This window comes from Mesoplodon densirostris, chromosome 15 (assembly GCF_025265405.1).
Source record: "Mesoplodon densirostris isolate mMesDen1 chromosome 15, mMesDen1 primary haplotype, whole genome shotgun sequence".
In the NCBI taxonomy this organism is placed as follows: Eukaryota; Metazoa; Chordata; class Mammalia; order Artiodactyla; family Ziphiidae; genus Mesoplodon; species Mesoplodon densirostris.
Genome location: NC_082675.1, coordinates 74,662,566 through 74,686,249, shown reverse-complemented (window position 1 = coordinate 74,686,249; position 23,684 = coordinate 74,662,566). Strand labels below are relative to the sequence as shown.

At 38.7% G+C, this 23,684-nt stretch overlaps 1 protein-coding gene across 2 annotated transcripts in view; it reads right to left on the bottom strand.

Annotated features, from left to right (window-relative positions):
• The window catches only part of MALT1 (MALT1 paracaspase), a 62,541-nt gene that overhangs the window by 5,601 nt on the left and 33,256 nt on the right, over positions 1 to 23,684 (bottom strand). For both annotated transcript variants that reach the window (XM_060118495.1, XM_060118496.1), the window contains 7 exons: positions 18,146 to 18,349; positions 9,414 to 9,591; positions 7,932 to 8,006; positions 7,476 to 7,603; positions 3,527 to 3,676; positions 1,481 to 1,638; positions 258 to 383 (listed from right to left, as the gene is read on the bottom strand). In XM_060118495.1, the coding sequence (XP_059974478.1) occupies positions 258 to 383; positions 1,481 to 1,638; positions 3,527 to 3,676; positions 7,476 to 7,603; positions 7,932 to 8,006; positions 9,414 to 9,591; positions 18,146 to 18,349 (1,019 nt within the window). The remainder of the gene's footprint in view (positions 1 to 257; positions 384 to 1,480; positions 1,639 to 3,526; positions 3,677 to 7,475; positions 7,604 to 7,931; positions 8,007 to 9,413; positions 9,592 to 18,145; positions 18,350 to 23,684) is intronic.

Below are 23,684 nucleotides of genomic sequence, written 5' to 3'. Positions count from 1 at the left end.
TTTGTCTCTAACTTTTTAACACCGTGGAGGGTAATTACTTGCATTCTCACACACAAATCCTCAGGCCATTATCAGGGACAGAATACAGCATGCAGAAGGTCACTGAGACTTGCTGCACAGCCACCCGTTCACTCTACTTCAACTTAATACGCAAAGCAGCAGCACATCTATGGACCAATTCAAGGTTCACAGACAAAAATGCATTTTCACTTTCATAAAGTTTTCCCTTAGTAGTTATAGACAGGAAAAGTAATAACCTTTAATTTTTGCAGTGAGCTGAGTCTAGTATAGAGGCAATGCTTGGGGAGATCCTTTGATACTAAATAGCTCCCAGTTTCTTCGGGCGTCCCTTTATTTGCATCTTTTGGATCAATATCTAGGTCCTGTGAAAATCAGCAAATGTTGTTAATGAAATCAATGGAAGTCACAACATCATCTGACCATAAAACATCTTAACAGGTACTGCTCTCTGATGAACTGTGGTCAGAGTAGGTAATCCCTTACCTAGGGCTAGAGATACAATGAAAATAACATTCTAGAGTAAATTCTAAATTCCTCACCGATACACTTAAGAAGTTAGCTCTGAAAGGACAGTTACTTTCAAACTATTCCTACAAACACTTCTAAGTGTCCTCAAGTTTCCTTTTAAGTTCAAGCCCCATTAGTGTTTGATTCCTGGATTCTCTCCTTCCTTATTCATCACTTTTGGGAAGGTGCAGGGGGATTTATGTGATTTGTATGTTTAAGAGGAATAAGTAGACATGCCAAAGGCAGCTTTTCCCTTTTTTCTTTTAGAGGCAACGGCTGTCGAGAGCAGGGGATCTACTCTGTGACTCTATAGAGAGCAGCCCGCAGGCTCTGCCTGCCCAGTGCCCGGGGGGCCAACCCTGGTCCAGAGCTGCCTGGACTGGTGCACAGGCCCGTCTAATTCTGGGGGTCACACTGAGCAAATGTCCTCCATGAAGGCTTTATCAGAAGCAGATTGTTTGCCTTACTCCGTGCTTACGTCTCAATTTACTACAACTATGTAGGAAAGAGGGATATTGTTTAGTGGCTTCCTTAGGCCAATACGAAATAAATGTTTTGGAAAGAACTAGGTTTCTATTCTTCCAATATACTACTATAGCTTGACAAATACGACTTACACTGTTGTAGTAACTTTTTTGGAAACGTTTTTGGAAACGTTTTTAAAAGGAAGTTATTCTGGACATATGTATAGCACATTTTATTCCTTCATATTTGATATCCTATTTAGGGTAAGGGAAATTAAAGCCTTCTTTTCTGGGTGAACTTCAGACATTCCTAAACTTAACATATTTAAGGTATTCTGGCAATTTTAAAATATTACAACTATCATGATGCGAATATTTTTTTAAGTGTAATATATATATATTGCCTTTACATTTATCAACTTTTAAGTTTTCAAAAACTTAGTTGTAAGGATATATCATTATATTTTAAATAGAAGAAAAAGACTTACAAGTGGAAAATCGGTAACATAGGCATCGCACATTAGTATATCAGGTGGTTTGTGGACTATACTTGTATAGATTATCATGACGTTGGAAAACTCAGCTGCAAATCCTAATTGAATTTGAACACCACATTGAAATTTGAGACACATACTTTCTGGAAGTTCTGAAAAAACAATTTATAAATATTTAAAGAATGCTTCGTAAGTTTTCTGATGTTAAGTGGCAAACAAATATTCTTTATGAGGCAAAATACAATTAGAGCTATTTCTGCTGCTTAAAAATGTTATACAACTAACATTGTTTAAAGACACACACACACACACTTAAAAAAAAGAGTGCAATATTCTACTGGTCAAGCAAGTATCTTTTGTTTTCTGTTTTCTTACAGCTCTTGTCCCTCTGCATACATAATTTTTATAGTGGTAATCAAAAGTATACATACAATTGTAGATATATTTTCACTGTTTCCTTACTCTTCATGAAAATACTTTTAAATAAACTACTCAGTGACATTATGCTTCATCTTTAATAATTCTGCTTTTTTATTTTAAATGAATTTACTTATTTATTTTTGGCTGCATTGGGTCTTTGTTGCTGAGCATGGGCTTTCTCTAGTTGCAGCGAGTGGGGTTACTCTTCGTTGCGGTGCGCGGGCTTCTCGTTGCAGTGGCTTCTCTTTGTTGCAGAGCACGGGCTCTAGGTGCGCGGGCTTCAGTAGCTGTGGCACGCGGGCTCAGTAGTTGTGGCGCACGAGCTTAGTTGCTCCGCGGCATATGGGATCTTCCCAGACCAGGGCTCAAACCCGTGTCCCCTGCATTGGCAGGAGGATTCTTAACTACTGCGCCACCAGGGAAGTCCCTATTTGACCTTTTAATTTCATTTTATGGAAGGTTTTGTTTACGGTTGCTCTTAACTGATTTTTGTTGTTGTTTTAGAGCTTTTTTAAAGAAAAAGAATTTTAACTACTTACCCAATTATCTGGAATGCCAAGATAATATATTTATGGCATTTTGCATTTTAATGTGCTTCAATGTGTTAATTTACCAAAAATATATCTTAGAGAACAGACTGTCACGAAAAAAAGACATTATATAGGAGTTCAACAAATACAAATACAGTTAATTTTCAGTTATCACTTAATAATGTATCCACAGCATAGATATTTGGGATTCATAGAAGATTCAACCAACCATTATTTCAGCCAATAATTTAAACTTACTTTTTCACTAAATCACATAGAATTACCAGAGGTGATTAAGTTGCAGATGATTTCTGCCTCACCTTCTTTCTCTTGCTCACCCACCCACGGATTCAAATGTCCAGGAGACCATGCTCAGTTATGCTCAGTAATATTTATAAGCATTCAGTATTTGCTGACCATCACGTTTGTGTCTTTACATGTGATTTCATACAATATCAACAACCCTATCAAGTAAGCACTACTTCTTGTCCCCATTTTACAGATAACATGTTTATCAAGTAGGGGACTGTCTGATTTTTGAAATGGCACATTTCAACATCTCACAATATAGGAGAATCTAAGGGATTGTATGTTAGACAAATAGAAAATAGTTGTGTTTTTTTTTTTGCAGTACGCGGGCCTCTCACTGTTGTGGCCTCTCCCGTTGTGGAGCACAGGCTCCGGACGCGCAGGCTCAGCGGCCATGGCTCACGGGCCCAGCCGCTCCGCGGCATGTGGGATCTTCCCGGACTGGGGCACGAACCCGTGTCCCCTGCATCAGCAGGCGGACTCTCAACCACTGCGCCACCAGGGAAGCCCTTGAAAATAGTTTTAAAAATAGAATTTAAGAATGATCATTTTAATTTTATCAAAGGTGAAAATAATGGGTTAATTTAATATTTCCAACATCAAATAAATCAGTGTTATATCTATAACTGAAACCTTTGCTTAGTCTTGGGTTTACTCACTAGACTAAAATATCTTCCTTACAAAATTCGGAGGAAAGCTGTATATTCAGAAGGAAAAACACTTTACGATTTTATATAAACATATTATAGAAACAGCTCATAGGAAATAGACTTTACTGTACCATGTGCCTTGGCCCACTGGAGATTCCGCACCAGAGATTCTGCAGAATGTGCTGTTCCCTGTATTGGGTCAGTAAGTGCTCTCTTTTCAGATAAGCTACTTCGAATCTCTAGAGCCTGTTTGCCTTTGGTAAGGTGACATTTACCCATATCTAAAAGATAAGAAGCGAATGTAAGTTTTAAGACCACATCCTTTCATTTAGACCAAGAACTCTCCTACAAATCACGCTATATCCTCAGTATCACTTATTCACTCAACAGTTATTTACCAAGCACCTACTATGTGCCAGGCATGGTTCTAGGTGCTAGGGATATAGCAGTGAGCAAACAGGTAAAAATACTGGACCAGCTCACTTCTAAAGGCCCCTTTCTAGCTTTTATCTTCTATAATTCTATTAATGAATCCCCAATATTTTAAGCCTTGAAATTCACAAAGAGCTGAAAGTATATTTCTTTACTGTATGGGCAGTCATAATTTTATGTCTATACTCTGTTGAGAAATCCATTCTCAACATGATAAACAAATACATTCTCATAATAAATGATGACACAGCTATAAGCAAGTTAAAATACCATGCTGTCTTTACCTGAGATTTATTTTTAAAAAAGGAAATAATGTGTTAAAACTACCAATATGTTAAAGCACCATCACTGTCCTCCCCCAACTCAAAGTAGCCAAAGGACTCTGTATCTTCTTATGCATAGTTTAATTTTCACTCATGTAGATATTGGTAAACAGTACGTGCGAACGTTTTAGATTTTGTGCTTAACAAAAATGTTACACACATATTTTTGTAATACTATTTTCATTCAACATAATTTAGAGACTTAGGAATAGGAACAAATCTCTTTAAATTTATAAAACCAGATATTCTTTTATATGAATACATTACAATAAATGTATCCCATTTCTGTATACATTAATAAAAATAAATTAATATCTGTCTTGGGAAAGTAGTGACTTATCTGGGAAAAACAGACATAAAACTCTAAGACTTTATCCCTTTTGCTCACAAAGAGATTCCAAATGTTTTTCTTTCACCAATAGTAAGGTCAGAGAGAGAGAGAGACAGAGTGTGATTTTATATATATGATTATTATATAAACACACACACACACACACACACACACAGAATGGGAGGGAGGAATATATCAAACAATTGAGAACTAAGTTATATCAACATATTGGGGGTTGGGGGGGAGCCTAAGGGTCGTGAGCATACATAAAATTATATTGTTGTAGGAGAGAAGACATAGAAATCAGTTTTTTAAAAGATGAAAAAGGAAGAATGAGCCAAATAAATTAAATGGTTAAAACAGGTATGAAAAGCCTACGGTAAATGTAGTTGAACTAAATTTTCTAGTTGAAGGAAAAAGATTATCACGTTGGATTTAAATTCATTGATTCTAAATGTGAAAATATTAGAAGCATTCCGTTTAAAATCAGAAATGAGGCAAGAATGTCTACCACTACTACTTTTATTCAACAGTGTCTCAGAGGTCCTAGCTAGTGTGACATCAAGAACGTATCAGAATTCCTCTAAATCAGTAAGAAAAGCAAAAACACTACAATAGAAAAATGGACCAAGGACACGAGCAGATTTTCATAAGAAGACATACGTATTGCCATTAAAAACATGTTCAATATCACTAACAATCAGGGAAACCCAAACCAAAACCACAGCGAGATAGTATTTAACACATCTGATTGGCAAAAATAAAAAAGTCTGACATATGAAGTGATGAAGAGAGTGCGAATTTACACGACCTCTTGTACATTACGGGGAAGAGGGTAAGTGTAGATTGGTGCAACCACTTTGCAAAACGGTTTGGCATTATTTCTTAAAATTGAATACTGACATACCCCACGATCCAGTAATTCCAAATACTAGATTTGTACCCCAAAGAAGCTCTTGCATACATACTCCAGGAGACATATAAGAGATTGTTACAACGGTATTGTTCACGATAGTGAAAACTGGGATGTAGCTCAAATGCTCAACAGGAGAGCAGCTGAAAAAACTAGTGTGTTTGCACAGTAGAATATTATAATACAGTCAAAATGAATGAACCACAGTCATGCAACAATATGGATTGCTCTTAGCAATATAATATTAACTGAAAAACTTCAAGTCCCAAATACACAGCGTAATATCTTTTGATAAAATTAAAAACAACTAAAATTAAAATATACATACTTCTTGCAGACATAATATAAACTCAATTAAAACTATGTAAGAAGCAAATCAAGAGAATGATAAACAAGATTTAGAATGATGGTTACCATGTAAGGGGGGCAAGGAAAGAGAGGGAACATATAATTGGATGTAGATTACTGTCAAGGTCTGAGATTCATGTTGAACAACTAATTTCACAAAAACTGTCAGAAGTATGTTCTAAGGGACTTACATCATTAAAAATGAAATACTAATTAAATAATTTTTTCTAGCAGGTCTTGGAGTTTTATATAGTAAGATGGTTTTTGAGTCCCTTAAATGCCATATTGCCAAAACTAGATAGGAAAGAATTTATTTTGCAAGTTCAAGCAACTTAACAATAATGCTGTCTGGAGTACCAAAATCAAAATCTGGGGTCACAGATTAACAACTGGAGCTTTGTAACAGCAATCAGCTTATTTCATATTTTGTTTCATTTGTTTCACACAATTGAAACTGGAAAGGTAGTTTTTCTGCCTTAACTATTTGGTCTATGATTTTGAATACTTACTTTTTTTCCTGAATATTTTTAAGTTATCCAGAAGATCCAATATTCAAATATATAATAAAATTAAAATATAATCCAGAAGTTCAAATATAAACTCACAGCACATACTGGGATGCCATTCATTGCCATAACAACAAAGTATATATCATATGTGGGTGAACTGGTGCTTTTTACTAAGTGTTAAGATAGTTAATATATCTTAAAGACTAAAATTAGAATAAAACATTTTAGAGTCTCTGAAGCACCTTCACAGATCCCACTTTGAAAATAACTGACATACTCCAAAGGCTTTAATTTTTTTTTTTTAAGCACCAGAACTTTGTCTTCAAATGAGAACTTAAATAGAAGCCCACACAATATGTAAAACAGATAAAAGCAGAACTTCTTTGTTGAAGAAGGAGGGCCAAAGCTCTGACTGTCTACATTAAAGGGGAAAGTAGTTAAGTGATCCAGCTAAGGGATCTACACCGACAAAAACATGAAAATAAACGAATGTGACTAACAGCAGGTCGTGAAACACTCAGATACCATACACTCAAGCTGCCATCTTTGGAACATCCATGAAACTCCATTTGCTAGTGAGCCAGTTTGTAAAAGAACTGCCTTCTTTTTGATATGACTTGTAAAATGGCATTTCAAAAAACACATGTCAATCTACAGCTGTAACGTGATTATTCAACACCTGACACGAGCACAGCATTATGCCAGGCAGGGAAGGAAGGAATAGAAGGGAATGGAAGACATGGTGTTAGACCTCTAGGATCCTGTCCTTAAAGCAGAATTTTAAAACTACTAAGTTCATCAAGAAAAAAAAAAAAAAAAGAAGCCAGCTTTTCCCCATAGGGTCTCAGCATTTCTGTAAAGTTTATCTGTCTGATCCTGAAAGAGGATGCTCATTAGACAGTTTTTTTTTTTTTTTTTGCAAATAAGCAGACTGGGCAGCATCAGGCACTAAGCATAGAAACAAGGTGAAGAGCTCTGAGGATTAAACTTCATTTATTTCACAACCATGTCTGGGGTCAGACTTGGACTTCAAGTAATACTGCACAGATGCATGTAGCTAAGCCAATAGGGAAGGAAGGAGGGAAACCTGAGTGTTGTGAACATTACTTAAAAAAACTGTCTTATAAGATAAATACGAATTCCAAATCTGCATACTAACAATAGGAATAAAATAATGACCCAACAGAGAACCCTGAGTAGCTTTCTCTTTAGTTTTTATTTTACCTTCTGCAACTTCATCCAGTAACACAGTTATTTTCTTTTCTTCTAATAATCTATCTTTTAAAAATTTCATGAAGATTCCATTTGCCAACCCAGAATGCTGTATCTCAAAGGCTTCTGCTCCTTGACACCTGAAAAAAGACATTTTTTAAAAAAGCAAACACTTGCCACATGAGGCTTCTGCAAAAACTGATGAGCCTCATGTACTCCCCTGCCTATCTCATGGCATCCCAATTAAAGAGTTAATCTTTAAGCAAGAACTAAATGCTTTGGTGCTTAGTAAAAAGAAGATGCCAAGCTATGAAGTGCTGAAGTCAATTATTTAAAAATTTCTATCAAGAATATTGAGGCAAATTTATGCCTAGATGGCTATGGATATTTCTAGGATTCTAATTTACAATCAAAAAGAAGTCATCAAAGAATGAAGGAATCCTCAACATGAACATAAAAGTTTCTTACGTGGCATATCCAAACACAATATTGGCAGTGACTTTTAGTGCGTCCAAGATTGGGATGGTATCATCGTAGTCATTTCTATTTAAAAGGTAGGAGAGGAGGACAGGTATAAATATGAGAAGTTAAAACAGCATTCTTAAAAGAACATAAATAATAAACATGATACTATCCTATTACACATAACTTAAAATTATAGGTTCAGGGCTTCCCTGGTGGTGCAGTGGTTGAGAGTCCGCCTGCCGATGCAGGGAACATGGGTTTGTGCCCTTGTCCGGGAAGATCCCACATGCCGCGGAGCGGCTGGGCCCGTGAGCCATGGCCGCTGGGCCTGCGCATCCAGAGCCCGTGCTCCGCAACGGGAGAGGCTACAACAGTGAGAGGCCTGCGTGCCGCAAAAAAAAAAAAAAAAAAAAAAAAAAAAAAAAAAAATATATATATATATATATATATATATACATATATAGGTTCAAATTCCTTTATCTTATTAGCTACATATTTACCAAAAGTAATCCAGGGCTCCTAAACTACTGAGACAGAAGAGACTCACCTTTTTTCTTGTTAGCTTTAAAACTGGACTTACGTTTGAATTCGGCCATTGGATTTTGATTGGTAAAAGCTGAGCAAGCAAAACACTAAATCTGAGTAGAATCATCATTGGCTCCACTCCTTAGTAACACAATGGCAGACAAATGGGATCCAAATCTTCAAACATCTGCTTCAGCTAAACTTTCTCTGTCTGCAATACCATGACTAACTAGAGGCCCTCACTCCATGCATGGTGTCTCTGCTAATTCCTGGAGGAACAGCTGCAGGGATTGTTAGAAACGTTCTAAAGGCAGGCTGAAGAGCTGTATGTTTTCTTTCTTATTTTTAAATTTAAATTTTAATTTATATTATTTATTTTTGGCTGCATTGGGACTTCGTTGCTGCACTCAGGCTTTCTCTAGTTGGTGGCGAGCGGGAGCTACTCTTCGCTGTGGTGTGTGGGCTTCTTATTTCAGTGGCTTCTCTTGTTGCGGAGCATGGGCTCTAGTCGTGCGAGCTTCAGTAGTTATGGCACACAGGCTCAGTAGTTGTGGCTCACGGGCTCTAGAGCGCAGGCTCAGTAGTTGTGGTGCACGGGCTTAGGTGCTCCGTGGCATGTGGGATCTTCTTGGACCAGGGCTGGAAACCGTGTCCCCTGCACTGGCAGGTGGATTCTTAACCACTGCGCCACCAGGGAAGTCCCTGTATCTTTTCTTTTATGAGAAAATACCCATGCCCTTTTGTTCTTCACTTTTGTTCTAGAGCAGACAGGAAAAAGTCAAACACACACAGAAAATATATTTTCCTCTAGTTTTCTTCTTCATCAGTTTCAGTCTATAACCTAAAATTCACAAACTTAAGTGATTCCTACCATGCAGAGGTTTGCCTTCAGATTTAACTTGTCAAGGTTGATATTTAACTGACCAACGAGCTTCAGTATATAAAGAATGGACAGTTTACCTTTTCCTGCACATGTCTAACAGGAACACATTGAGTCCGGTTTCTTTTTCTTGCATCAATTTCAGTATATTTTGTACACACAGGCAATTTTCAGACCTATATGGATTTGGAGCATCAACAGGGACCATAAAGCTGTTCCCGAAGTTTTCATAACCATGTCCTGCATAATATAATAGTCCTGAAAAGCAAGAAAAAAGAGCAATTGCACTCTGAACATGTAGCACTCTTTAAGAAAAAAAAGACGTTAATGCATGCTTATTTAAGAGATGTGCAACTATAAACACAACTCAGTGTTAACTGAATTTGTATTAAATTATTTTGACAACCATCTTCATTTAAGTACTGAATTTTCAACCAACATCAAGATGCTATCCAGAAGTGTATTTTAATTCATAAAGGTAATATATTTGTAACCAATGGTATCATATGGAATGCAGTTTTATCTCATGATGTTAAAATACAAAAAAAGGTAAGGACTTCTTTGCTGACTCATGTCTCCTCTGTGAAACCAGAAACTTCTTCAGGGCAGGGCAGTCTTACATTTATCTGTGCATTCCTGGCACACAGCAGGAGTATAGTATTTATTGGATGAAGGAATAAACACAACTCAGACGAACAGCCACTGCAGTGTCAAGTATATGAAATTCCATAGCATTTCCTTACAATATTAGTAAGGGTTATAAAAATATAAATGTAGCTTTTTCTAAGCAGAGAAAGCTCATTTTATGGATTGTTATTTATTTTCATTATGAGATATAAATATCATTAATGTTCCACCTATGGTCTGTTGAGTTAATGATCTAAAATTTGGGTTAGTTTTAGTGATCAATAGATGAGTCATGGGACTTCCCTGGCGGTCCAGTGGTTAAGACTGCGCTTCCACTGCAGGGGGCGTGGCTTCAGATTGGGGAACTAAGATCCCACAAGCTGCGCAGTGAGGCACCCTCCACCCCCCGCCCCCCCCAAAAAAGATGAGTCATTTTCTTTTTACTGAGAAATGGTACGCTAAAAACTGTATCAAACAACTTTAAACACATTCTTGAAGAGAAGTTTGTTTTGGTTGTAAAAACAAAACCAAACCAAAAACAGCAACAACAAAAATATCAGTATGTGGTTCCTTAGTGAACAGTAAAAAGGCATTTAGATAGCTTTTTTTTTTGGTTCCCTCTTTTTTAAAAAAATTATTTATTTATTTATTTATTTATTTTTGGCTGTGTTGGGTCTTTGTGCGCACGGAGCTTTCTCTAGTTGTGGTGAGCGGGGGCTACTCTTCATTGTGGTGCGCGGGCTTCTCACTGCGGTGGCTTCTCTCATTGTGGAGCACGGGCTCTAGGTGCGCGGGCTTCAGTAGTTGCAGCATGTGGGCTCAGCAGTTGTGGCTCGCGGGCTCTAGAGCACAGGCTCAGTAGTTGTGGTCCACAGTCTTAGTTGCTCCGCGGCATGTGGGATCTTCCCAGACCAGGGATCGAACCCGTGTCCCCTGCATTGGCAGGCGGATTCTCAACCACTGCACCACCAGGGAGGCCCCCCTAACTCTTTGTAGTTACAGCCCTAACCCCTAGCAAGAATGTGGCTTTAAACGGCCAAGAAAACTTGCTTCCTTTGGCCCTAGAGGGCAGGATCCAGGTTGCCTACTTTTCTTGAACTCCTATTTAAATGAGAAAAATGGGTCTTTCATATGTATCACTTTGGGTAAAAAATGACAAAAGGGGCACACCCATATATTCAGTGTGGGTTTATTCTACCTCAGGTGAGCCCTGAATATTATCATGTAGGCAGTGAGGACAATGAAAAAGAAATGAAGACAGAGTTCCTGGCCCTGAGGGTCTTGCAATTCATTCAGGCATGCTCATGTTATTAGTTAAAGAAAAGCCGGCATCTAATTAAATACCATATATCATGTGATGAGGGCAACCCTGTATGAAATGAATAAAGTGCAGAGAGGAATATCAGTGTAAGGTGAAGCAATAACGGACGGTCTTGAGAGAAAGGGTACGATTTGGAAAGGCAGAGAGAAAGCAAGGTGCGTTACAGGCAGGATGCACAGAAACAAAGCTTGGGCCTGGAATGACAGCTAATGGAAAGGATACTAGCCTGGCAAGGAATTAAATGATCACTGGAAATGAAAGTAAGAGTGCACAGATAGCATTTTGAAAATCACGACAAAGGGAGTGGGTTTAATTCGCTAAGCCATGAAGATCAAGTAAGTGAAAAGACAACCCACAGAATGGGAGAAAATACTTATCTGTCTATAAGGACATATATATTTGTAAGGATGAATCCTATATCTATAAGGACACTTTGTATCCAAAATATATAAAGAACTCTTCAATTCAACAACAAAAAGACAATCCAATTTTAAAACGGGCAAAGGATTTGAATAAACATTTCTCCAAAGACAATATACAAATGGCAAATAAGCACATGAAAAGATGCCCAACATCATTAACCAGGCAAAACAAAATAATGAGATACCATTTCACACTTATTAGCATGGCTATAATCAAAAAGGCAGTAACAAATGCTGACAAGGATGTAGAGAAATTGGAAACCTCGTTTATTTCCAGCAGGAATATACAAATAGTGCAGGCACTTTGGAGTTAGGCAGTTCGTCAAAAAACAAAACTCAGAATTATATGACCCAGCAATTCCACTCCAAGGGAAATATCCAGGAGAACTGAAAACAAGTGTCCACAGAAGAATATGCACACAAATGTTCATAGCAGTGCTATTCATAATATCTCAAAACTGGAAAATGCCTAAGTGCCAATCCGCTGATGAATGGGTAAATAAAATGTTCTATATGCACACAATGGACGACTCATTAGCCATAAAAGTAACGCTACCACAGATGAACCTTAACTACACTGTGCTAAGTGAAAGAAGCCAGACACAAAAGGACGCACATGGAGCGATTCCATTTATATGAAATGTCCTCAGTAGACAAATCCAGAGACAGAAAGTGATATGTTGTTGCCAGGAGTTTGGGGTATGGAGGACTGAGGGGTGACCGCTAATGGATATGGGTTTTCTTTGGGGGGGTGATGAAAATGTTCTGGAATTAGGTGACTGCATAACTTTGTGCATATACTAAAAACCACTGTATACTTTAAAAGAATTGTATACTTTATTTATTTATTTATTTATTTATTTTGGTACGCGGGCCTCTCACTGTTGTGGTCTCTCCCGTTGCAGAGCACAGGCTCCCGACGCACAGGCTCAGTGGCCATTCCACGGCATGTGGGATCTTCCTGGACTGGGGCATGAACCCTTATCCCCTGCATTGGCAGGCGGACTCTCAACCACTGCGCCACTAGGGAAGCCCAAGAATTGTATACTTTAAAAGAGTAAAATTTATACTCTGTCAAGTGTTCAAAATCTGACTCTGCTCTCTCTTTCCTGCTTCCAGAGCAAGACATGCTTATCTGTAACCTCCATGACCCTGCTCAGGTCACGATCTCCTTTCCATCTGCCCAAATCTGCCCCAAGGCTCCAGGCTTATCTCAGGTTCAGCCCTCGGCAACTTACCACCTGGTCTCTAGTTTTCTAACACACTTCAGCCTCACCCTGCTGGGAAATCCTACAGCAGAACTCTTTTTTTTTTTTTTTTTTTTTTTTGCTGTACGCGGGCCTCTCACTGCTGTGGCCTCTCCCGTTGCGGAGCACAGGCTCCGGACACACAGGCTCCGCGGCCATGGCTCGCGGGCCCAGCCGCTCCGCGGCATGTGGGATCTTCCGGGATCGGGGCACGAACCCGTGTCCCCTGCATCGGCAGGCGGACTCTCAACCACTGCGCCACCAGGGAAGCCCCAGCAGCACTCTTGACACTTAAAGTCATACACAGTATTTGCTTTATTGACATTTTACGGTTCTACGTAGATATAGTTTCTCTGATAAAAGTGATCGTAATAAAATCAGGAATTTTATATTTGCATAGCATTTTCATGGTTTTCAAAGCATCTTCATATACGTGATCTGATTTTAACCCATATAACAATCTTTAAATGACCTATTTAATAGGTGAGGAAATCAAACTTTAAAAGATTAAACAATTTGTTTAAAATCATGTAGCTAATAGGTGTTTGGATTCCATTTACAGTCTTCTCCCCCTCCCATTATATTAAGGGACTTATAATTTTCTTTCCTTTTTTTGGTCGGGCCATGCAGCATGTGGGATCTCAGTTCTCCCACCAGGGATCAAACCCACACCCCCCCAGTGGAAGCTCGGAGTCTTAACCACTGGACCACCAGAGAAGTCCCGTAATTTTCTTGGAGTATAGATCATGTTCTTTATTTTCTGTATCTCCCTCAACACCCAGAATACTCCTTATCTGGGCTAGGGACATAACAGGAACTCAGTAATTACTTCTTGACTGCATTAAATTAACAATGCAAACTGGTCAGGGCAGAGGTAGATCTGGAGACCTTTCTAGAGTCTGACTTTCAGTAGAAATGGTACCATTTCTACAACTGATATCATTAAGAGACAGCCAACCAGAAAGCATGGGTATTGCTCCCAATGTATCACTTAACACATTCTGGCTCAAGCAAGACTTGGCTTGGGAGAAGAAGCAACCTCAAGGGAAGGTTTAGCCTCCATCATCCAGGAGAAGGTAAGTGTGTGGTCCAATGTTTCAGTGCTGTATGCCCAGCTCTGCAATCATGGAGATTAAGGCACTGACAACAAAATACCTTTTCTCCACTGCAGAATAATTCATGAGAAGTGTAATAAGAATTTTGTATCAAAGTCTACATACAAATTATACTGCAGGAGATTAAGCATTTTTATGTTAAATAACTAGACCAAATCACTGTATTTTAAAAATTCCACCTCTAGTACCACTTGTACGTTTAATTAACCACCCTCATTACTCAAGGATAGAAGGACAAAACAGATCTCTTATAAAATGTCAAAGAATTCAATGTGGTTAAAAATACAATCTAATAAGATCTTTTGGGAATTTTATTTCTTGGGAATATGATTTCTAAGAATATAGTCTGTCACAGATACTTATTTTTGCCTACAGAGAAAATAATTGTTTATATGGAAGATTTTCCCACTTGAGTTGAGCTGCAGTGCACCTGCCTGGCACAGGGCTCTGATGAGAACATGCACCACCATGACCACCACCGCTGCCGCCATTGACCTACATAGCTCTTACTACACGCAGGCACTGTTGGAAGAAAACCCTTTACTTTTATTATCTCATAATCCTCACAACACATATCTCATAATAAGGTAGGCAATGTTATCATCCCCCTCTTACAGATGTAAAAGCTGAGACACCGGGAGCTTTAATAGCTCACCCACATTCACATGACTAATAAGTGATAGACCCGGAAGTGGGATGACAGCCAGAGTAACTGCTGCGCTGTGTTATACTGTCTCTTTATAATCTACTGCTGGCTTTCTAGTTAACTTTACTCTCAGAAAATATAAAATGTTGGTGTGCTGGTTTTCATCTCTTCACCACACTATCACTTTAAGAACCCCTTCTCTTTTTTTTCAAATGAAATCTTAGACTGAACCGAACACATAATCACAGATGAAAGCTGGGTTTCTCTATTGAGGCCTGAAGTGGAATGTTGTCCAAATCCCCCATCTATCGGTGAAGGAAAATCTGAATTCAGAAAATTATGACAACGATAGCTACAGTATTTTGAGCGCTTTTAGTGTGCCAGACACAGGTATGATTATTGTATCTTACTTATTCTGGAACAACTTCATTAACTTAGTCTATCCATTTGATAAGTCCTTTTTGGCTTAGAAAAGTGAAATAACTTGGTCATAGTCACACAGCTAGGAAGCAGAAAAGCCAGAGCGCTGAGCCTGGGGTTGGTTACTCTCAGGTCCGTTACTTAACCACTGAGCTACACTGACGTGAATGATTCCTCTAGAGTGAATGAGGCTTTGGCCTTATTCTGACCAGATTCCTTTAATCTTTTTTTTCTTTCTTTTCAGGTTTGACATTGGCATTGTATTTTATTTATTTATTTTTAAAAACATCTTTATTGGAGTATAGTTGCTTTACAATGGTGTGTTAGTTTCTGCTTTATAACAAAGTGAATCAGCTATACATATACATATATCCCCATTATCTCTTCCCTCTTGCATCTCCCTCCCTCCCACCTTCCCTATCCCGCCCCTCTAGGTGGTCACAAAGCACCGAGCTGATCTCCCTGTGCTGCATGCAGCTGCTTCCCACTAGCTAGCTATTTTACATTTGGTAGTGTATATATGTCCATGCCACTCTCTCACTTCATCCCAGCTTACCCTTCCCCCTCCCCGTATCCTCAAGTCCATTCTCTAGTAGGTCTGCGTCTTTATTCCTGTCCTGCCCCTAGGTTCTTCATGACCCTTTTTTTTTTTTTTTTTTTAGATTCCCTACATATGTGTTAGCATACGGTGTTTGTTCTTCTCTCTCTGACTTACTTCACTCTGTATGACAGACTCTAGGGGACTCCTTTAATCTTGTTTTCTATCAAAGCACATCTAAGCTGCAGCAAGTGATGAATGTAAAAAGGTGTTAGGTAAGGTGGATATCAAGACAAATATGTAGTTACTCTCCATCCTAGTTTATCTATACAACTGAAATCTGTATCCTTATTTATCTTCAAGGACATGTAGTATTTAAGTCAGTTATTCCTGTCCTTAGATTGTGTTTTTAACGTTTATATATGTTTAAAAATTGAGTTACTTATTTTCTGTTAATTTTTATTTCTCTCACAAACCCAAGGGCACTATAATACAAAAGGGCATAAACTTGAATGCCTGTGTTTCCCACATCTAATGTGAAATTCCTATGACTCTGCCTTGGCCTCCCCTACCCCTGAAGTACTCCTGGCCCCCCGGGGCTGTCAGCTGGACACAGGGCACAGTCCAGGGGAAACGCCTATGCCCTCAGGCCTCTACCACACTTACATTGAAAGTAGATGTGTCTGATGTTTGGGATATTCACAATACTTCAAAATATAATGCGGCCACCCTGTTAAGACATGAATCAGTAGTATTTAAACATCTTTTCTAGCTTTCTTAAGCTGCCATTTTGCTTTAATATACCTATTTATTCCATATTCCAAGTTGAGGTTTTCATACTGGGGCAAAGCTTCAGCATAAGCTGAACTCTTCTTGCCAAAACTTTAAATATTTCTGGTTCTCAAGCTTGCAGGGGCAATTAAAAGTTTTGATTTAAAAAGCCAAACAAAGGACTTAAAGCCAAGGTGATAATGTCAATAAGGAATGAGAATAAATAATCAAGTACATAATTCTTCATATAATTCCCTCACTCTTAAAATACTTCACCAACCCCAAAACCTAAATCGGTAAATATTTTTCCCTTCTACCTCCTTACTTTTGGGGAAGTTTTAGAAGTCTTTTCCTGTTTAAGCCATCTATGCACTTAAAAATGGAGATAAATTATGTAACATAAAAATAATCAACCAACCACCTTATTAGAGACTAAAAATATAAACCAACTACCACAAAGGCACATTAGTATCGTATATTCTACCATATTTTCATAAGAAAAATGAATGGATTCACCCAGATTCATCACTTTATATGCTCATAAACAAGATATGTTATTAAAATGTCAGCATAATAGTTGAAATCCCAAATCTGAGAGGTTTAATTTATTGATTCACTTGCCTAACAACTGTAATCCTTATTACTTAAGAAGAAACTCATTTAAAACTTATTTAGTATGATTTTAAGACTTTCCCTCATCCCACATACAGTAATGTGTTAAATCTTGAAAAATTTTTTTTCTTCCATTAAAAATTCTACTTTGAGAACCTTTAGCAATTGTACCAAGCTTGCCTCATCATATGACTAATTAGAAGTAAAAAGGCTAAATCCAGAAATTATTGAAGTAAAATAATTGGAAAGATATAGAAGCCAAATCGACGCTTTGTTTATCGGTGGCATCCTGACAACAGGCCTGGAAATGTCACTTTCCTGGCAGTTGAATGTTATTACACAACATCGTGGTGAGTACAACTCTGAGAAACATGGCTCATAGCACAACATTTGGCCGTTCCATGCTTGTGGTTATGCCCACTAAAAGAAAGAAATTACCAAAGAAATTGCTTACTACTGACAGCATATTCTCTCTTTAAAGAATCACTGACATATATGTAGTGTTCTTAACATATTTAAAACAATGAGAAAAACCATTAAAAATTTACTGTTAGAAGTTTTGTGGAGGTCCATCTTTAACTGTATCTGCATAAAACTTTACTTTACTGATTGTTTTCATATGTCTCACTCACCAACATTTTCTTGTTAAATTCTATTGTAGTTCCCACTAAAAGACCTGAAAATACTATGCAATAGTTAGAAAAAGGAAACAAACGTGAAATGTTCATTCGGTTACAGCATTTTGTACTCTAAACACACACACACAGAGAGTAATATTTTACATATATGAATATACAATTTGCTATTTGGTCATTGAACTTTACTGTAGCTCTCGTAATCAATAAAACAAAATCACGTAAGATAGGTAAGAATTCTAATAAGAACATCATTGTTTTGACACATGAAAGTAAAGACATCAAGCTAATTAGTCATATGGAACTATGGAATGAAGATCAAAATCCATCTTTTATTACAAGAATAAAACTTTTCAACAATCCGTTTACCATGCCTTTCTGTTTTTTTAACTCTTAACCTAAACTTATACAAGAAAAATAGTGGATAATTATAAAAGCAAAGATGATAAACATCTTACCATAGACTCCTTTGTCTAAAAGCAGTAAAAATTCATCCACGGCATTACGCATCTCGTATTCAGTAAGATCCAGCAGTGAAACGACTTTGAAATCTAGCTGTCTTAACAAGTTGGTCAATTCATACACATCCACCAAAGGAGCTTTAAGCTTGGGGTGCTCCCAGTAATTCATATTTCCTATCAAAAGAGCAACCTTGTCCTTTGCTATTTAAAAAAAAGGGGGGGGGAGGGGGAGAAATTTAAAGGAGGATATAAAAATTAAACCTAATAAAATGCTTTACAAATAAGATTTCATTATTTAATTTCATTTTAGAGTGATCACTTTACATAGCAGACCAATAAACTCTACTGAGGAATACAGAGGCTGATGAATCAAACAACTGAAATTAATTGATGCTTTTGAGAACCAGGCAAAGGATATTAGCTGTATATGAAGCATAACAGTAACTAATATTAAAGTAATACTTTTACTGATTTACAACAGAAGGAAAGAATATTCAATATAGACTTTCAGAGCAAATTTAAACAAAGAATGTTTGGAATTGGGTTCCCATCAAATTAGGTTCTGTTTTGCTGACAATGGAACAGGCTAGAAACAAAAGAAATAGCAAAAAGAGGGAAAGGAAGAATTCCCATCAGAGCAGGTAAGGGGAAATACCAAAGAGGAGGGAAAAGCAGGAGTTTAACAAATCCTGTATTTTTTAATTTTCAGTTGATGTACTGTCTCCCGTTATCTTCTTTAAAAAAAATTTCCTGTTTGGGTGAGATGCGGTTACCTCAGGGCTGCATGCAGACTTTTTGTATGAATACCTTAGTGGTTCAATCTGTGACCTTAGTGAACTGAGGCTTTGCTCAAGGACGTGGTCTCACACCAAAAGTTGTCCTGTTTGTAAGAGGCAAGAAGATCCACACCTGTGCCTTTAAAAGTACCAGATGGCTTAATCTGGTATATAGCTTGTCCAAAAGAGTTGTGGAAGGCTGAGCGTTGCTTAGTGCATAAGAGGTCTTCAGAATTGTACTTTTGCTAGTCGCGGGTGGGGTTAAAGGTTAAAGACTTGAGACTGTGCCATGACAACAGGAACCTGTCATGATGTTTTTCTCAAGGGCTGGCAGTGGGGTGTGTGCAGCACATTATGGTCTAAATCCATGACGGAGACACCAGAGAGCAGCAGAGGAGGTGTAACAGGAGCACATGGCAGTCCCAGCCTGACGCTGGCCAGGACTTGGTGATCAGCCTTTGTCACAAAGTGCTGCTAAGTAGCTTTTTTTTTTGTTTGTTTGTTTGTTTTGCGGTACGCGGGCCTCTCACTGCTGTGGCCTCTCCCGTTGCAGAGCACAGGCTCCGGACGCGCAGGCTCAGCGGCCATGGCTCATGGGCCCAGCCGCTCCGCGGCACGTGGGATCTTCCCGGACCGGGGCACGAACCCGCGTCCCCTGCGTCGGCTGGCAGACTCTCAACCACTGCACCACCAGGGAAGCCCAAAGTAGCTTATTTATAAATTAATATGGGTACCACTCCTATGCAACTGAAACAGGCACAAATAATCACATTGCTGACTTGATGGCTACAATATGTAATCTAATTTCAGATGCTTCAAATCGTTAAGATGATTAAATGTCACCAAAAATCTCTGGTGGAATTTCTTCTCTTTCCACAGAGCATTTAAGTCTAGGGTTAAACAAGGTCTGGAGAAAAACTAGCACCAACTAAAAGAATGTGACCCTCTCAAAGTGGCAGAATACCCCACTTGGTGAAAATCCTCAATACTTCTGTCATGGTATCTTTTTTTTGTTTCTTTGGCCTCGCTGCGCGGCTTGTGCAACAAGGGATTGAACCCGGGCCCTCAGCAGTGAAAGCACCGAGTCCTAACTGCTGGACGGCCAGGGAATTCCCCTTGTCATGGTATCTTTATTCTACATTGACATTTTCAGAGATTTCTTGCTAATTGCCTATTCTTATGAGTATACACATTTTTGAAAAAAATGAAATGATACTTAAGCCACATTTCTAACTCAATAAAAGTCACTTCAAGTCCTGTACAAATGATAATCTCTTCTTCTATTCCACAGAAAAGGCCAATTTTCAAGACTATTTAATAAATAAGTAAATTGAGACATCAAGCCTCTACAAAACTGCCTTTAGTTTTAAAACTCAATAAAAAAAGTTGAGAATACTCAGGATGGATTTCAATTAGGAGGCAGTATAAAACATGATCACTTGTATTTCCTTTTTTTTTTTAAGTTTCTTCTTAAATAAACTAGAAATGTACGCTTACAGCAATTTACCCACTATATAGGAACACTTCAGCTGGCTAATCCACAGAAAAATTTCAGAGCATTTTTTTCTGAGCCCATCAACCCTATCAGAGTTCAGAGCCAATCTCAATACACTGATGGACTCAGTTCAATCTGCTCCTAAGTGAGAGGAGGTGGAGGATGTGTGGTCACTGGCTGACATCATTACAGTCCAAATCATGGGGTTCCCAATGTGATTCAAGTAGTAAAATGTCTGCAAAGCATCGTGGGTTTCGTGGTGGGATATTATGATAGTTTAGGATATATAATAGATTTAAATTTTCTGTTGGCAGAAACCAATTATAAGGTATGTAATAGAAAAAAATCACTGGGGTTTTTGTTTGGGGGAACAGTTGTCAAACTAACCATATAGGCTGTTTCTGCTAAGATCGATTATTTACTCACTAGTTTTGTTATCTGTTTGGAAGGAACACTTGGTATTATTTATAGAATGCAAGGGTTCAGGGCTTCCCTGGTGGCGCAGTGGTTAAGAATTCGCCTGCCAATACAAGGGACATGGGTTCGAGCCCTGGTCCGGGAAGATCCCACATGCCGCGGAGCAACTAAGCCCATGCGCCACAACTACTGAGCCTGAGCTCAAGAGCCCCCAAGCCACAACTGCTGAAGCCTGCATGCCTAGAGCCTGTGCTCTGCAACAAGAGAACCCATGACAATGAGAAGCCCGCGCACCGCAACGAAGAGTAGCCCCTGCTCGCCACAGCTAGAGAAAAGCCCGCGTACAGCAACGAAGACCCAACGCAGCCAAAAATAAATAAATAAATAAATAAATAAATAAATAAAAAAGAAAAGGAAAAGAATGCAAGGGTTCAGCAATTTGAGAACTATGGGGCTTCAAATGTGTGTATCAACAATTGACCATAAGTCTTCAAAAACTTTTCCCCAAGGATAATTTTTAACAGCTAGTTCCTAAACCGTCTTGGAGCATTTTGAGCTTGATGGTAATAAAGACGATGGGTAGGGAACTTACCTTGCCCACTCTACTTGCAAAACCGTTCCTGAATGATAGGTGAACTGGGGTGGACTTAGAATAGAGAAGCAGACTGCAGTGGTCGAAATGAGAGATGACAAAAGTCTCATTCCAGGAATTGGTTGTAGAAAGGGAAAGGAAAAGTCAGACTTTAGAGCTATGACAGAGAAAGAAACAGTAAAATTTGAAGTTGAGAAGATAAGAGTGAGGAATCAAAGAAAACTTCAAAATAGCAACTATATAAGCGACTTATGATGGTTTTCAAGTGATAAAATAAATGGAAGATATTTTCTGTAGAAAAACATTTACTGTAAGAGCCACCCACAACTTCTTGAACACAAACCATTCACTGGAAAAAGGAAACACAAACACCAGTTGATTAAGCAACAGGATAAAACAACTTCAGAAAGAGATTTTAACTACATGATCCTAGACGTCTTCCAAAGTTTAATGAAATGTATTCTTTAAAAACTGGTACAAGTTACATCATTAATTTTATGTCTGATTATTCTAATAGTGCATTACTCATCTCATCCAAAATGAGTTAATATTCATAAGCAACTGGAAAAGGACCTGGTACATATTAAGTGCTACATAAGTGTTTAAATAAAAAAACCTTTGGCCATCTATCAGTGATTGAGTATTAACATCAACTTTGACTGGGTGAATATACAGTCCTTGTTGGTCTCAGGCATCAGATCTTTTAATTTCTATGTCCTACAAAATAAAGTCCAAGTTCCTTAGACAAAACCATTCATATTCTAATCCAGGCTGCCTTTCCAGCTGTGGTAAGAGGCAGCCCCTGCGGAGCCATGGCTTCCTTGTCTTTAAGCAGTGTGGTCACTCTCACCCTGGCCCCAGCCCCTGGCTCCAAATCTGGGCTGCCCTGTGGTTCTCTCTGAGCATAATGTAGTGTGACACTCTGCCAGTTCTGGGTCTCAACCTTAAGTCCAGAGAGTTTCCGGTTTGGGGATTCAGCCACCATGTAAAGAAACTTAACTACCTGGTGAGACCATGTGGGGAAGGAGGGGAGGAGAGAGAGGGAGAGAGTGAAGTAGACTGAGAATATTACATGACAGGAAAACAGGGGCACATGCCCTTTTACAGGGACAGCCACTATTTAACCACAGCTGACAGCTCTCACTCAAAATCTACCATTTTCAGGAAAATCTAGAAACCTGAATTTATATATGCTATCTGATCAGTGACAACTGATTCTAATTGTTAAACACGGTGTGGGCCACCCTCCTTCCCCAGTCAGTGCCCTTTTCTCCACGGGCTGAGCAATCCCATGTTATGCTACCATTCACAGTGTCAGCCTCCACCTCTATGCTGATGCTGCTCAGGACTGTCTCTCCGAGCCTGGCCTCTCCTTAGAGTTCCAGATCCACGTGCACAATTGCCTGCTGTGTATCTCCGCCTACACGTGACACAGATACCTCAAACCGGTTAGGTCCCAAAATGAGGGTCATCCTATCCTTTGAATCTTGCTTTTGATTCTGTATTCTCTAACTCAGTGGGCTGTATCACCACCTGCCTAGTGGTCCAGCAAGAATCTGAGCAGGCATGGTGATTCCTCTGTACTTTTTATACCCTATAGTGAGGTGATGAAAACAGCTTACTGATTCCATCACCTCAAGGTCTTCTGAATCTGTTCTGTCTTCTTCTGCATGGTCTTGGTACTACCCTGGTTTAGATTCTCATTATTTCTTATCTAGACCATTGCAACAGTCTCAATTGTTCTCCTAACCTAAACAATGTCTCCCTCCAGTTTATTTTCTACACCGATACTAGACTGGCCTTTCAGAGGGACAAATCTCACCCCTCTATCAAGCTTCCTTCCAATAGTTTGTCTTGAGAAATGGGGATCCTCAAGACCTGGTCTCATCCTGCTTCTCTAGGCTCCTTCTCTTCACGTTCTAGAGGATCGTTTGTTACCTGCAACTCCCCCAATACAACAGGCACCTGTATTCTTTCTCTGCGAAGTTTACTTAGGATTTCACGTTCCCTCTATCTGGAAGGCCCGTCTCCTATTCATCCATCAACATGTAGAGCTGCTATTGCAGCGTCTCTGGCGCTTTCCTAACCTCTAACTCCACCAAGATACAGTATTACTCACTTTTATGTGACCTATACGTGTTTCTTATTGTTTATATGTATATTTGTTTGCACATCGACAAAACACGGCAATCACTCCACAGAAGCTGATCTGGTCCCTGAAACTGAATTCATAATCTTTTAAAGTCTCCTATTCTA